Raw genomic sequence first — 15,840 nt, forward strand, 5'->3', positions numbered from 1 at the left:
TATAATCCCCATGTCCTTACGGAGTCCCCAGCATCCACTAGGACGTTAGAGAAAATAAGATTTTACTTACCGGTAAATCTATTTCTCGTAGTCCGTAGTGGATGCTGGGCGCCCGTCCCAAGTGCGGACTTTTTTCTGCAATACTTGTATATAGTTATTGCCGCAATAAGGGCTATGTTATTGTTGCATCAGGGTTGAACTGATGCTCTGTTGTTGTTCATACTGTTGACTGGGTAAGTTTATCACAAGTTATACGGTGTGATTGGTGTGGCTGGTATGAGTCTTACCCTGGGTTCCAAAATCCTTTCCTTGTACTGTCAGCTCTCTCGGGCACAGTTTCTCTAACTGAGGTCTGGAGGAGGGACATAGAGGGAGGAGCCAGAGCACACCAGACTCTAAATTCTTTCTTAAAGTGCCCATGTCTCCTGCGGAGCCCGTCTATTCCCCATGGTCCTTACGGAGTCCCCAGCATCCACCACGGACTACGAGAAATAGATTTACCGGTAAGTAAAATCTTATTTTTATATTTTCTGTTTTAGTCTCTGGCAGAGTAGGTTCTATATTTCCTTTGCCGTCAGGTCCTGGAAGTGACGTCTACGGAAGTGTTTTTAAGCCCTTACAGCGTTTTTTTCTTTTTCTTTTTTCTTTTTCTTTTTTCTTGTTATTTGGCCCACATTGTACCTTTTGCGAGCTCGGTTAGCTCGCCGCAATTCGGGCCCAGTGGATCCCTCCGCTCACCACAGGTTATTATTCTAAATAGTTTGATGTTGTCGCAGTGCCTGATGGGGAAGGTTGTTTCAGCGAAGGGAATCTAGGCGCTACGTCTGTGGAAGGGATAGATATCGATATTTAATATCCCCCCCCCCCCCCCCGCCTCTTTAAAAATAAAAAGCCCAAAACCTAAAAAAAATATCAATATTTCAGTCCAATAAGCTGCACGGATGGATTACTGGGAATATGGTACGGGCACCATTTTACCGGAGATCAACGCGTGCGCAGTAAATTCTGGCATAGTGTGAGAGGTGGGGCCCGCACTGAGACTGCAAATGGGTCCACCTACTTTCTTGACCTGCCCCTACAAGACAAGCTTAACAAGTTGGTAATCAAAAATGTGCGTGCATCGCGCTGAGTGACTGGGGCAGCTGCGAGATGCTTTTTCTGTATATGTCACAAACATCATTGACAGATTAGAATGATATATTTGTATGATTATTTTTCTTATTTAATACCAACGTGACAATTCTGTATCAATCCAGTCTTCTGGTACAGGGCCAGCCCTACTCTGTGGGTTTCTTTACCTAGTACAGCGGCCTGAAATCCCAGGCTATACCACCTTCCCTACGTACAATAGGTTGAGCTTTGTTTGGGGCTGTTTGGGAATGGAATGGGCTTGGTTTGGGGAATAAGTTGGGACTGTTGGGGAATGGGCTGGGTTAGTTTGGGGCTGTTGGGGAATGGGCTGGCCTTTGTTTGTGGAATGGGTTGACGCAGTTTGGGGAATGGGCTGGGTTTAGTTTGGGGAATGGGTTGGGGAATGGGCTGGGTTTAGTTTGGGGAATGGGTTGGGGTTAGTTTGGGGCTGTTGGGGAATGGGTTGGTTTGGGGCTGTTGGGAATGGGTCGGGTTTAGTTTGGGGCTGTTGGGGAATGGGTTGGGCTTGGTTTTGGGAATGGGCTGGGTTTAGTTTGGGGCTGTTGGGGAATGGGTTGGGCTTGCTTTGGGGAATGGGTTGGGTTTAGTTTGGGGCTATTTGAGAATGGGTTTAGTTTGGGGCTGTTGGAGAATGTGTTGGGCTTGGTTTGGGGAATGGGTTGGGACTGGTGGGGAATGTGCTGGGTTTAGTTTGGAGCTGTTGAGGAATGAGTTGGGCTTAGTTTAGGGAACGGGTTGGGTTTTGTTTGGGACTGTTGGAGAATGGGTTGGGCTTGGTTTGGGGAATGGGTTGGGACTGTTGGAGAATGGGTTTTGCTTGGGACTGTTGGAGAATGGGTTGGGACTGTTGGGGAATGTGCTGCATTTAGTTTGGAGCTGTTGGGGAATGGGTTTTGCTTGGTTTGGGGAATGGGTCGGGACTGTTAGGAATGGGCTGGGTTTTGTTTGGGACTGTTGGAGAATGGGTTGGGCTTGGTTTTGGGAATGAGTTGGGACTGTTGGGGCATGTGCTGGGTTTAGGTTGGGACTGGTGGGGAATGTGCTGGGTTTAGTTTGGGGTTATTGGGGAATGGGTTGGGACTGGTGGGGAATGTGTTGGGTTTAGTTTGGAGCTGTTGGGGAATGGGTTGGGCTTAGCTTAGGGAATGGGTTGGGTTTAGTTTGGGGCTGTTGGGGAATGGGTTTAGTTTGGGGGTGTTGGAAAATGGGTTGGGCTTGGTTTGGGGAATGGGTCGGGACTGTTGGGAATGGGCTGGGTTTTGTTTGGGACTATTGGAGAATGGGTTGGGCTTGGTTTGGGGAATGGGTTGGGACTTTTGGAGAATGGGTTGGGACTGTTGGGGAATGTGCTAGGTTTAGTTCGGAGCTGTTGGGGAATGGAATGGGTTTTGTTTGGGGCTGTTGGGGAATGGGTTGGGAATGTGCTGGGTTTAGTTTGGAGCTGTTGGGGAATGGGTTGGCTTAGTTTAGGGAATGGGTTGGGTTTAGTTTGGGGCTGTTGGGGAATGGGTTTAGTTTGGGGGTGTTGGAAAATGGGTTGGGCTTGGTTTGGGGAATGGGTCGGGACTGTTGGGAATGGGCTGGGTTTTGTTTGGGACTATTGGAGAATGGGTTGGGCTTGGTTTGGGGAATGGGTTGGGACTTTTGGAGAATGGGTTGGGACTGTTGGGGAATGTGCTGGGTTTAGTTCGGAGCTGTTGGGGAATGGGTTGGGTTTTGTTTGGGGCTGTTGGGGAATGGGTTGGGCTTGGTTTGGGAAATGGGTTGGGACTTTTGGAGAATGGGTTGGGACTGTTGGGGAATGTGCTGGGTTTAGTTCGGAGCTGTTGGGGAATGGGTTGGGTTTTGTTTGGGGCTGTTGGGGAATTGGTTGGGAATGTGCTGGGTTTAGTTTGGAGCTGTTGGGGAATGGGTTGGCTTAGTTTAGGGAATGGGTTGGGTTTAGTTTGGGGCTGTTGGGGAATGGGTTTAGTTTGGGGGTGTTGGAAAATGGGTTGGGCTCGGTTTGGGGAATGGGTCGGGACTGTTGGGAATGGGCTGGGTTTTGTTTGGGACTATTGGAGAATGGGTTGGGCTTGGTTTGGGGAATGGGTTGGGACTTTTGGAGAATGGGTTGGGACTGTTGTGGAATGTGCTGGGTTTAGTTCGGAGCTGTTTGGGAATGGGTTGGGTTTTGTTTGGGGCTGTTGGGGAATGGGTTGGGCTTGGTTTGGGGAATGGGTTGGGACTTTTGGAGAATGGTTTGGGACTGTTGGGGAATGTGCTGGGTTTAGTTCGGAGCTGTTGGGGAATGGGTTGGGTTTTGTTTGGGGCTGTTGGGGAATGGGTTGGGAATGTGCTGGGTTTAGTTTGGAGCTGTTGGGGAATGGGTTGGCTTAGTTTAGGGAATGGGTTGGGTTTTGTTTGGGGTTGGTGTGGTTTTGTACTTGGTTTAGAATTCACAGTTGCTTCTGTTGCATTTCACAGCTGGCAGCACTGGGTAGAGAACAGAGGAGCTGAGCGGTGCCTGGGGAGAGGAGACAACATGTCTTTCCCGTTCCGGAGAAGAGATGCCAACCAGTTTGTGAGTAGATGTCATGGAGCGCGTAACTCGTGGACTGTCTATAGTCATGGTGTATATCTGTGCTTGAAGCCAGATGGTTAAATCAAATTGACTGAGGTACTTATTAAGTCACCTGCGCTCAGGCATGGATATTTTTAGGGGGGAATTCAAATGTTTGAAAAGTCAGTTGGGTGTCATTTTTTTCCTATGAAAAAAAAAACAGACGCCTAACGGACTTTTCAATCATTTGAATTCCCCCCCCTAAAAATCTGGACTGTAGTGATGGAGTTTGGGAACCTCTGATACACTAATCATTCCATAATACCTGCTACATAATGCCCTGTATACTGACATGTCCGACATCATCACCGTCATTCTATCCCCTAATAATATTTCTCCCTGTGCCTTGTCACATGTCTCATGTAATAACTTCTCCCTGTGCCCCAACATGTCATATGTCCTCATTCTATCATTTAATAACTTCTCCCTGTGCCCTGACATGTCACGTGTCCTCATTCTGTCATGTAATAACATCTCCCTGTGCCCTGACATGTCTCATGTAATAACATCACCCTGTGCCCTGACATGTCTCATGTAATAACATCACCCTGTGCCCTGACATGTCTTATGTAATAACATCACCCTGTGCCCTGACATGTCTCATGTAATAACATCTCCCTGTGCCCTGACATGTCTCATGTAATAACATCTCCCTGTGCCCTGACATGTCTCATGTAATAACATCACCCTGTGCCCTGACATGTCTCATGTAATAACATCTCCCTGTGCCCTGACATGTCTCATGTAATAACATCTCCCTGTGCCCTGACATGTCTCATGTAATAACATCACCCTGTGCCCTGACATGTCTCATGTAATAACATCTCCCTGTGCCCTGACATGTCTCATGTAATAACTTCTCCCTGTGCCCTGACATGTCTCATGTAATAACATCTCCCTGTGCCCTGACATGTCTCATGTAATAACATCACCCTGTGCCCTGACATGTCTCATGTAATAACATCTCCCTGTGCCCTGACATGTCTCATGTAATAACATCACCCTGTGCCCTGACATGTCTCATGTAATAACATCACCCTGTGCCCTGACATGTCTCATGTAATAACATCTCCCTGTGCCATGACATGTCTCGTGTAATAACTTCTCCCTGTGCCATGACATGTCTCATGTAATAACTTCTCCCTGTGCCATGACATGTCTCATGTAATAACTTCTCCCTGTGCCATGACATGTCTCATGTAATAACTTCTCCCTGTGCCCTGACATGTCTCATGTAATAACTTCTCCCTGTGCCCTGACATGTCTCATGTAATAACTTCTCCCTGTGCCCTGACATGTCTCATATCCTCATTCTGTCATACAATACACTGTGTCCTGACCTAACATCAATCATTATTACTATTCCTTTGTGTGCTATATAGATACTAAGTTCTGTAATTTACAATCTGATGACTTTATAGACATGATGTTTAATGTTGCAATTTGTTGCTTGTTTTGTTGCTCGTTTAGAAACACATAGCCCACGGCCTCATCCCTGCAGCTACCGTAGCTCCCCGGTCTGCCGTTCCTCGCACCCCTCCCCCACGTAGCCCCAACCCTTCTCCAGAGAGACCCAGGTAGGTGTCCTTTTATTTACAAGAAATGTGGTGTTTTAAAGCCAATTATACTGAACCGTCCCTGCTGATTGGAGAGTGTTCCCCCTGGTCGTAGCTGCACCCTGCTATGTGTCTGTCATCTCGTAGTCTCTGTTCTGTGCAGTCTACACATTTCTGTGTAAGAGGTAAGTCCTCCACCCTGTTCACTACTGAGCTGGAGCCGGAGCCACTTACAGCAACAACAAAAAAATGAAATGTGTGTATATATATATATATATATATATATATATATATATATATATATATATATATATAATATGAATGAATTATGCATTTATTTTCTTTTTAAGTATACTTCACGTAAGTTACAAACTGTACATATAATTATAGTCCTGGTAGGAGTGCTTATTTAATGCTGTGTATCCTAACAATCCTCTGCAGATCCGCTCTTGCTGCCGCCATTTTGATGACCTCACTGACGGGTCGGATAGTTGCTATACCTCAGCCGCGCCAAAGATCCTATTCTGAAAATGATAGCACACGCGTGGAAGAAGCGGAGCGCATTGAACCCTATGCTACGGCCAGAGATCTGGGATTGGAGTAAGTGGGGATCCTGCCTCTGTCTGTTCCCACTTGTATAATGGCTCTGTAGTAAAACAGGATAGATCTCCTCTTCTATAGAAAGCCAGTATGTTATAGGGAAAGCGCGTACAAGCAGGCACGCTGAATACCTGCTCTCCAACGGCAGTAAGGGGGAGAGGTCGACCCGCGGCGTCCCCCTTTGTTACCGCTCGCATAAGCTAATAAGCTCCCCTTTAAATAAGAGTCTGACACATTTCTTTTGGATCGAATTACTGGCCACAGTTTATTTCCATTACCTTATTCCATGTTACCTTACAAGGTTGCAGGGCACGGACAGAAGTGGTGGGCAAGGCGCCAATGGGTCCCTGACCCCTCCTGATTACCTGGGGGCGTGCCCTGCCTACCCTGTAGGCACCGCGGCAACGCCCCTGGGGAACCAGCCCTCCTGGCGCATATCACGCTCACCTGGCACGCAGCTCACTGGCCCAACCGTCCAAAGCTGGAGCCGAGCGTGCGCCCGTTCACCGAGGGTGAATCTGCCAACCTCGGCTGGCTCCCCTCGTTCGCCATGCCTTGCGCACCGCTTCTTCCCGCCGCCCGCTGACTGTGACATACATATTTCCTGCATTTCTTTTCCTTAACACGTTAAACATACAACCATATTATAACTTGCAACGACTTATACAATAAAACTCCGAACTGTAAGTATATGTACATATATACACCTTTTTTAATGGGTGGGTGGGTGGGTCACGCTCTGAGCTCTGCCCTTCTCAGTGGCCGCCTCCTCCCCCCGCCTTCCTATTTCTCTGACGTCCTAGTGGATGCTGGGAACTCCGTAAGGACCATGGGGAATAGCGGCTCCGCAGGAGACTGGGCACAAAAGTAAAGCTTTAGGACTACCTGGTGTGCACTGGCTCCTCCCCCTATGACCCTCCTCCAAGCCTCAGTTAGATTTTTGTTCCCGAACGAGAAGGGTGCACACTAGGGGCTCTCCTGAGCTGCTTAGTGAAAAGTTTAGTTTTAGGTTTTTTATTTTCAGTGAGACCTGCTGGCAACAGGCTCACTGCATCGAGGGACTAAGGGGAGAAGAAGCGAACTCACCTGCGTGCAGAGTGGATTGGGCTTCTTAGGCTACTGGACATTAGCTCCAGAGGGACGATCACAGGCCCAGCCATGGAGTCCGGTCCCAGAGCCGCGCCGCCGGCCCCCTTACAGAGCCAGAAGCAAGAAGAGGTCCGGAAAATCGGCGGCAGAAGACATCCTGTCTTCACCAAGGTAGCGCACAACACTGCAGCTGTGCGCCATTGCTCCTCAGCACACTTCACACTCCGGTCACTGAGGGTGCAGGGTGCTAGGGGGGGGGGGCGCCCTGAGACGCAATAAAAACACCTTGGCTGGCGAAAATACATCACATATAGCCCCCAGGGCTATATGGATGAATTTTAACCCCTGCCAGATTACACTGAAAAGCGGGAGATAGGCTCCGCCCCCTTCTCGGCGGCCTTATCTCCTCAGCACACTGGCGCCATTTTCCCTCACAGCTCCGTTGGAGGGAAGCTCCCTGGCTCTCCGCTGCAGTCACTACACTACAGAAAGGGTTAAAAAAGAGAGGGGGGCACTAATTAGGCGCAGTATAAACAATACAGCAGCTATAAGGGGAAAAACACTTATATAAGGTTATCCCTGTATATATATAGCGCTCTGGTGTGTGCTGGAAAACTCTCCCTCTGTCTCCCCAAAGGGCTAGTGGGGTCCTGTCCTCTATCAGAGCATTCCCTGTGTGTGTGCTGTGTGTCGGTACGTTTGTGTCGACATGTATGAGGAGAAAAATGATGTGGAGACGGAGCAGATTGCCTGTAATAGTGATGTCACCCCCTAGGGGGTCGACACCTGAGTGGATGAACTGCTGGAAGGAATTACAGTGTCAGCTCTTTACAAAAGACAGTGATTGACATGAGACAGCCGGCTACTCAGCTTGTGCCTGTCCAGACGTCTCATAGGCCGTCAGGGGCTCTAAAGCGCCCGTTACCTCAGATGGCAAATACAGACGCCGACACGGATACTGACTCCAGTGTCGACGGTGAAGAGACAAATATGACTTCCAGTAGGGCCACACGTTACATGATGAGGCAATGGAAAATCTTTTACACATTTCTGATTTCTCTAACGTCCTAGTGGATGCTGGGGACTCCGAAAGGACCATGGGGAATAGCGGCTCCGCAGGAGACTGGGCACAAAGTAAAAGCTTTAGGACTAGCTGGTGTGCACTGGCTCCTCCCCCTATGACTCTCCTCCAAGCCTCAGTTAAGATTTTGTGCCCGAACGAGAAGGGTGCAATCTAGGTGGCTCTCCTGAGCTGCTTAGAGTAAAAGTTTAAATAGGTTTCTCTAACGTCCTAGTGGATGCTGGGAACTCCGTAAGGACCATGGGGAATAGCGGGCTCCGAAGGAGGCTGGGCACTCTAGAAAGATCTTAGACTACCTGGTGTGCACTGGCTCCTCCCACTATGACCCTCCTCCAAGCCTCAGTTAGATTTCGTGCCCGGCCGAGGTTGGATGCACACTAGGGGCTCTCCTGAGCTCTTAGAAAGTTATAGTCTTAGAATTGTTATTTTCAGTGAGACCTGCTGGCAACAGGCTCACTGCAGCGAGGGACTAAGGGGAGAAGAAGCGAACTCGCCTGCTTGCAGCCGGATTGGGCTTCTTAGGCTACTGGACACCATTAGCTCCAGAGGGATCGACCGCAGGCCCAGCCTTGATGTTCGGTCCCGGAGCCGCGCCGCCGTCCCCCTTACAGAGCCAGAAGCAAGAAGATGGTCCGGAAAATCGGCGGCATGAAGACTCTGTCTTCACCAAGGTAGCGCACAGCACTGCAGCTGTGCGCCATTGCTCCTCTCACACACTTCACACTCCGGTCACTGAGGGTGCAGGGCGCTGAGGGGGGCACCCTGAGGCAGCAATAAAAACACCTTGGCTGGCTAAAATACCTCAATATATGGCCCCAGGGGCTATATATGAGGTAAATACCCCTGCCAGAATTCCATAAAAAACGGGAGAATAGGCCGCGAAAAAGGGGCGGAGCCTATCTCCTCAGCACACTGGCGCCATTTTTCCCTCACAGCTCGGCTGGAGGGAAGCTCCCTGGCTCTTCCCTGCAATTCTACAGTACAGTAAGAGGGAAAAGAGAGGGGGGGCATTAAAATTGGCACTGTATACAGTATATTATATAAAAGCTATTAGGGACATAACTCAGTTAGTCCCTGTATATATATATAGCGCTCTGGTGTGTGCTGGCATACTCTTACTCTGTCCCCCCAAAGGGCTTTTGTGGGTCCTGTCCTCGTTTAGAGCATTCCCTGTGTGTCTGCGGTGTGTCGGTACGGCTGTGTCGACATGTTGAATGAGGAGGCTTATATGGTGACAGAACAGAGGCCGATATATGTGATGTCGCCCCCTGTGGGGCCGACACCAGAGTGGATGGATAGGTGAAAGGTATTAACCGACAGTGTCAACTCCTTACATAAAAGGGTGGATGACGTAACAGCTGTGGGACAGCCGGCTTCGCAGCCCGCGCCTGCCCAGGCGTCTCAAAGGCCATCAGGGGCTCAAAAACGCCCGCTCTCTCAGATGGCAGACACAGATGTCGACACGGAGTCTGACTCCAGTGTCGACAAGGTGGAGACATATACACAATCCACTAGGAACATCCGTGACGTGATCCCGGCAATAAAAAATGTGTTATACATTTCTGACTTTAACCCAAGCACCTCTAAAAATGGGTTTTAGGTTTGGGGAGAAAAAACAGGCAGTGTTTTGTTCCCCCATCAGATGAATAAATGAAGTGTGTGAAAGCGTGGGTTCCCCCGTTAAGAAACTGGTAATTTATAAAAAGTTACTGATGGCGTACCTTTTCCCGCCAGGTGGATAAGTTACGCTGGGAGATATCCCCTAGGGTGGATAAGGCGCTCACACGTTTGTCAAAAAAGGTGGCACTGCCGTCTTAGGATACGGCCACTTTAATAGGTACCTGTTGATAAAAAACAGGAGGCTATCCTGAAGTCTGTATTTACACACTCAGGTACTAGACTGAGACCTGCAGATAGTGCTGCTGCAGCGTGGTCGGTGACCCTGTCAAACAGGGATACTAGTTGGCAAACATAAAAACATATTAAAGACGTCGTCTTATATATGGGGGATGCACAGAGGGATATTTTGCCGGCTGGCATCCAAAATAAATGTAATGTCCATTCTGTCAGGAGGGTATTAGAGACCTGTCACTGGACAGGTGATGCTGACTTAAAAAGCGCATAGAGAGCCTTATAAGGGTGAGGAATTATTTGGGGATGGTCTCTGGGACCTCGTATCCACAGCAACTGCTGGGAAGAAATAATTTTACCTCAGGTTTCCTCACAGACAAAGGTACAGTCCTTTCGGCTTCAGAAAAGCAAGCGGGTCAAATGGCGCTTCCTTTCTGTACAGAGACAAGGGTAGAGGGAAAAAAGCTGCACCAGTCAGCCTGTTCCCAGAATCAAGATTCTTCCTCCGCCTCCTGTGAGGCCACACCATGACGCGGGTGCTCCACAGGTGTAGCCAGGTACGGTGGGGGGCCGTCTCAAAAAATTTCAGCAATTAGTGGGCTCGCTCACAGGTGGATCCCTGTTTCTTTCAAGTAGTATTTCAGGGGTACAAGCTGGAATTCGAGATGTCTCCCCCCAGCCGTTTCCTAAAATATGCCTTGCTGACAACTCCCTCAGGCAGGGAGGCTGTGCTAGAGGCAATTAATAAGCGGTATTCCCAGCAGGTAATACTCAAGGTGCCCCTACTTCAACAAGGACGGGGTTACTATTCCACACGGGTTGGGGTACCGAAACCGCATGGTTCGGTGTGACCCATTTTATATTTAAAATCCTTGAACACAAAAATTCAAGTTCAAGATGGAATCGCTCAGGGCGGTTATTCCAAGCCTGGACGAGGGGGATTACATGGTATCCTGGGACATCAAGGATGCTTACCTGCATGTCCCCATTTACCATCCTCGCCAGGAGTACCTCAGATTTGTGGTACAGGATTACCATTACCAAGTCCAGACACTGCCGTTTGGACTGTACATGGCACCGAGGGTGTTTTATCAAGGTAATGGCCGAAATGTTGATACTCCTTCAAAAAAAAGGGAGTTGTAATTATCCCGTACTTGGACAATCTCGTTATAAGGGCGAAGTCCAAGGAGCAGTTGGTAGTCGGGGTAGCACTATTTTGGAAAGTGCTACAACAGCATGGTTGGATTCTAAACAGTCCAAAGTCACAGCTGGTTCCTATGACACGTCTACTGTTCCTGGGGATGGTTCTGGACATAAACCAGAAATAGTGTTTCTCCCGGAGGAGAAAGCCAAGGAGTTGTCATCTCTAGTCAGAGACCTCCTGAAGCCAAAATAGGTAGCGGTGCATCATTGCACGCGAGTCCTGGGAAAAATGGTAGCTTCCTACGAAGCAATCCCATTAGGCAGGTTCCATACAAGAACTTTTCAGAGGGACCTGTTGGACAAGTGGTCCGGATCGCATCTTCCGATGCATAGGCTGATAACCCTGTCTCCAAGGACCAGGGTATCTCTACTGTGGTGGCTGCAGAGTGCCCATCTTCAAGAGGGCCGCAGGTTCGGCATACAGGACTAGGTCCTAGTGACCATGGATTCCAGCCTTTGAGGCTGGGAGGCAGTCACACAGGGAAGAAATTTCCAGGGACTTTGGTCAAGTCAGGTTATTTCCCTACACATAAATATTCTGGACCTGAGGGCCATTTACAATGCCCTGAGGCCGGCAAGGCCTCTGCTTCAAAACCAGCCGGTACTGATCCAATCCGACAACATCACGGCAGTCGCCCATGTAAACCAACAGGGCGGCACAAGAAGCAGGATGGCGATGGCAGAAGCCACAAGGATTCTCCGATAGGCGGAAAATCATGTGTTAGCACTGTCAGCTGTGTTCATTCCCGGAGTGGACAACTGGGAAGCAGATCTTCTCAACAGACACGACCTCCACCCGGGAGAATGGGGACTTCCTCCAGAAGTCTTCCAATAGGATTGTACACCATTGGGAAAGGCTACAGGTGGACATGATGGCGTCCCGCCTCAACAAAAAGCTATAAAAGATATTGCACCGGGTCAAGGGACCCTCAGGCGATAGCTATGGACGCTCTGGTAACACCGTGGGTGTACCAGTCTGTTTATGTGTTCTCCCCTCTGCCTCTCATACCAAAGGTACTGAGAATAATAAGAAGGCGAGGAGTAAGAACGATACTCGTGGATGGCCAAGAAGAGCTTGGTACCCAGAACTTCAAGAATTTATATCAGAGGACCCATGGCCTCTGCCACTCAGACAGGACCTGCGGCAGCAGGGGCCCTGTCTGTTCCAAGACTTACCGCGGCTGCATTTGTCGGCATGGCGGTTGAACGCCGGATCCTGAAGGAAAAGGGCATTCCGGAGGAAGTCATTCCTACGCTTACTAAAGCCAGGAAAGAGGTTACAGCAACTCATTATCACCGCATATGGCGAAAATATGTTGCATGGTGTGAGGCCGAAAGGGCCCCAACAGAGGAATTTCAACTAGGTCGATTTCTGCATTTCCTGCAAGCAGGAGTGACTATGGGCCTTAAATTGGGTTCCATTAAGGTACAGATCTCGGCTCTGTCGATTTTCTTTCAAAAAGAACTAGCTTCAGTACCTGAAGTTCAGACATTTATAAAAGGAGTGCTGCAGAGTCAGCCCCCGTTTGTGCCTCCTGTGGCACCTTGGGATCTCAACGTGGTGTTGAGTTTCTTAAAATCACATTGGTTTGAACCACTAAAAACCGTGGATCTGAAATATCTCACGTGGAAGGTGGTTATGTTATTGGCCTTGGCTTCTGCCAGGCGAGTATCAAAGTTGGCGGCTTTGTCTTGTAAAAGCCCTTATTTGATTTTCCATATGGATAGGGCAGAATTGAGGACTCGTCCCCAGTTTCTCCCAAAGGTGGTGTCAGCGTTTCACCTGAACCAGCCTATTGTGGTGCCTAGGCTACTAGGGACTTGGAGGACTCCAAGTTGCTAGACGTTGTCAGGGCACTGAAAATATATGTTTCCAGAACGGCTAGAGTCAGAAAATCTGACTCGCTGTTTATCCTATATGCACCTAACAGACTATTGCTCGTTGGATTTGTAGTACAATTCAGCTTGCACATACTGTGGCAGGCCTGCCACAGCCAAAATCTGTCAATGCCCATTCCACAAGGAAGGTGGGCTCATCTTGGGCGGCTGCCCGAGAGGTCTCGGCTTTACAACTTTGCCGAGCAGCTACTTGGTCAGGGGCAAACACGTTTGCAAAATTCTACAAATTTGATACCCTGGCTGAGGAGGACCTGGAGTTCTCTCATTCAGTGCTGCAGAGTCATCCGCACTCTCCCGCCCGTTTGGGAGCTTTGGTATAATCCCCATGGTCCTTACGGAGTTCCCAGCATCCACTAGGACGTTAGAGAAAATAAGAATTTACTCACCGGTAATTCTATTTCTCGTAGTCCGTAGTGGATGCTGGGCGCCCATCCCAAGTGCGGTTTATCTGCAATACTTGTACATAGTTATTGTTAACTAAATCGGGTTATTGTTGAGCCATCTGTTGAGAGGCTCTATTGTTTCATACTGTTAACTGTGTTTCATATCACGAGTTGTACGGTGTGATTGGTGTGGCTGGTATGAGTCTTACCCGGGATTCAAAATCCTTCCTTATTGTGTACGCTCGTCCGGGCACAGTACCTAACTGAGGCTTGGAGGAGGGTCATAGTGGGAGGAGCCAGTGCACACCAGGTAGTCTAAGATCTTTCTAGAGTGCCCAGCCTCCTTCGGAGCCTGCTATTCCCCATGGTCCTTACGGAGTTCCCAGCATCCACTACGGACTACGAGAAATAGAATTACCGGTGAGTAAATTCTTATTTTTTTTATTTTCAGTGAGACCTGCTGGCAACAGGCTCACTGCATCGAGGGACTAAGGGGAGAAGAAGCGAACTCACCTGCGTGCAGAGTGGATTGGGCTTCTTAGGCTACTGGACATTAGCTCCAGAGGGACGATCACAGGCCCAGCCATGGATGGGTCCCGGAGCCGCGCCGCCGGCCCCCTTACAGAGCCAGAAGAGTGAAGAGGTCCGGAAAATCGGCGGCAGAAGACGTCCTGTCTTCAATAAGGTAGCGCACAGCACCGCAGCTGTGCGCCATTGCTCTCAGCACACTTCACACTCCGGTCACTGAGGGTGCAGGGCGCTGGGGGGGGGCGCCCTGGGACGCAATGAAAATACCTTAAATGGCTAAAAATACATCACATATAGCTCCTGGGCTATATGGATGTATTTAACCCCTGCCAGTTTTCCACAAAAAAGCGGGAGAAAGGCCGCCGAAAAAGGGGCGGAGCCTATCTCCTCAGCACACAAGCGCCATTTTTTCCTCACAGCTCCGTTGGAGGAAGGCTCCCTGACTCTCCCCTGCAGTCCTGCACAACAGAAACAGGGTAAAACAAGAGAGGGGGGGCACTAAATTGGCATATTAATATATACAGCAGCTATATTAGGGAAAAACACTTATATAAGGTTATCCCTGTATATATATAGCGCTCTGGTTTGTGCTGGCAAACTCTCCCTCTGTCTCCCCAAAGGGCTAGTGGGGTCCTGTCCTCTATCAGAGCATTCCCTGTGTGTGTGCTGTGTGTCGGTACGCTGTGTCGACATGTATGAGGAGGAAAATGGTGTGGAGGCGGAGCAATTGCCTGTGTTAGTGATGTCACCCCCTAGGGAGTCGACACCTGACTGGATGGTCTTATGGAAAGAATTACGTGATAGTGTCGGCACTTTACAAAAGACTGTTGACGACATGAGACAGCCGGCAAATCAGTTAATACCTGTACAGGCGTCTCAAACACCGTCAGGGGCTATAAAACGCCCGTTACCTCAGGTCGATACAGACACTGACACGGACACTGACTCCAGTGTCGACGGTGAGGAAACAAACGTATTTTCCAGTAGGGCCACACGTTACATGATCACGGCAATGAAGGAGGTTTTGAACATTTCTGATACTACAAGTACCACAAAAAAGGGTATTATGTGGGGTGTGAAAAAACTACCCGTAGTTTTTCCTGAATCAGATGAATTAAATGAGATGTGTGATGAAGCGTGGGTTTCCTCCGATAAAAAACTGCTAATTTCTAAAAAATTATTGGCATTTATACCCTTTCCCACCAGAGGTTAGGGCGCGTTGGGAAACACCCCCTAGCGTAGATAAGGCGCTCACACGCTTATCAAAACAAGTGGCGTTACCGTCCCCTGATACGGCCGCCCTCAAGGAACCAGCTGATAGGAAGCTGGAAAATATCCTTAAAAGTATATACACACATACTGGTATTACTAGGTGCTTCATCGCGCCCTACGGGCGCTCTTCACACCGTCGCAAGGGGCTACGCCCCCTTAACCCTTGCATGCCTTTCTGGGGTTTAATATTTGTATTATATGGAGTATTACCTGCATTCCTTTGTTAGTGGTTAAATATTGCACAATGAAAGGGCGTGCGATGGTGAAGGAGGCGCAGCCCCTTGCGACGGCGTGAACAGCACCTGCAGGGCACGATGTACAGAATGTAGCGGGTGCGGGGGGGACTGCGGATGGTGTCTGTAGATGCTGCGGGTGGAGGGGAGGCAGAAGTGGGGGTGGGGCCCGGATGGGGAAGGTTCGGGAGGTGCTGCGCGTGGGGGAGGGGCAGAGGAGTGGGGGATGCAGATGGGGGAGGGGTCCGGAGGCACTGCAGGTGGGGGAGGGGCAGGGGTGCCACGGGTGGGAGAGGGGCAGGTGTGGGGATGTTGTGGATGGGTGAAGGGTTCCGGAGGTGCTGTGGGATGGGTGTGCCGGGGGTTGGGTAGGGGACCGCAGGCACCATGG

General features: G+C 49.5%; 1 protein-coding gene across 3 annotated transcripts in view; it reads left to right on the forward strand.

Moving 5' to 3' along the window:
• Positions 1-15,840, forward strand: part of CEP89 (centrosomal protein 89) — a 268,804-nt gene that overhangs the window by 20,626 nt on the left and 232,338 nt on the right. For 2 of the 3 annotated variants that reach the window (XM_063945997.1, XM_063945998.1), the window contains exons 2-4: positions 3,619-3,715; positions 5,225-5,331; positions 5,752-5,910. In XM_063945997.1, the coding sequence (XP_063802067.1) occupies positions 3,677-3,715; positions 5,225-5,331; positions 5,752-5,910 (305 nt within the window). In that variant the 5' untranslated portion in view covers positions 3,619-3,676. Of the gene's footprint in view, positions 1-3,618; positions 3,716-5,224; positions 5,332-5,751; positions 5,911-15,840 lie in introns of those variants that run through there. The other variant, XM_063945999.1, reaches the window with a different exon arrangement.

This window comes from Pseudophryne corroboree, chromosome 11, assembly GCF_028390025.1.
Source record: "Pseudophryne corroboree isolate aPseCor3 chromosome 11, aPseCor3.hap2, whole genome shotgun sequence".
NCBI lineage: Eukaryota > Metazoa > Chordata > Amphibia > Anura > Myobatrachidae > Pseudophryne > Pseudophryne corroboree.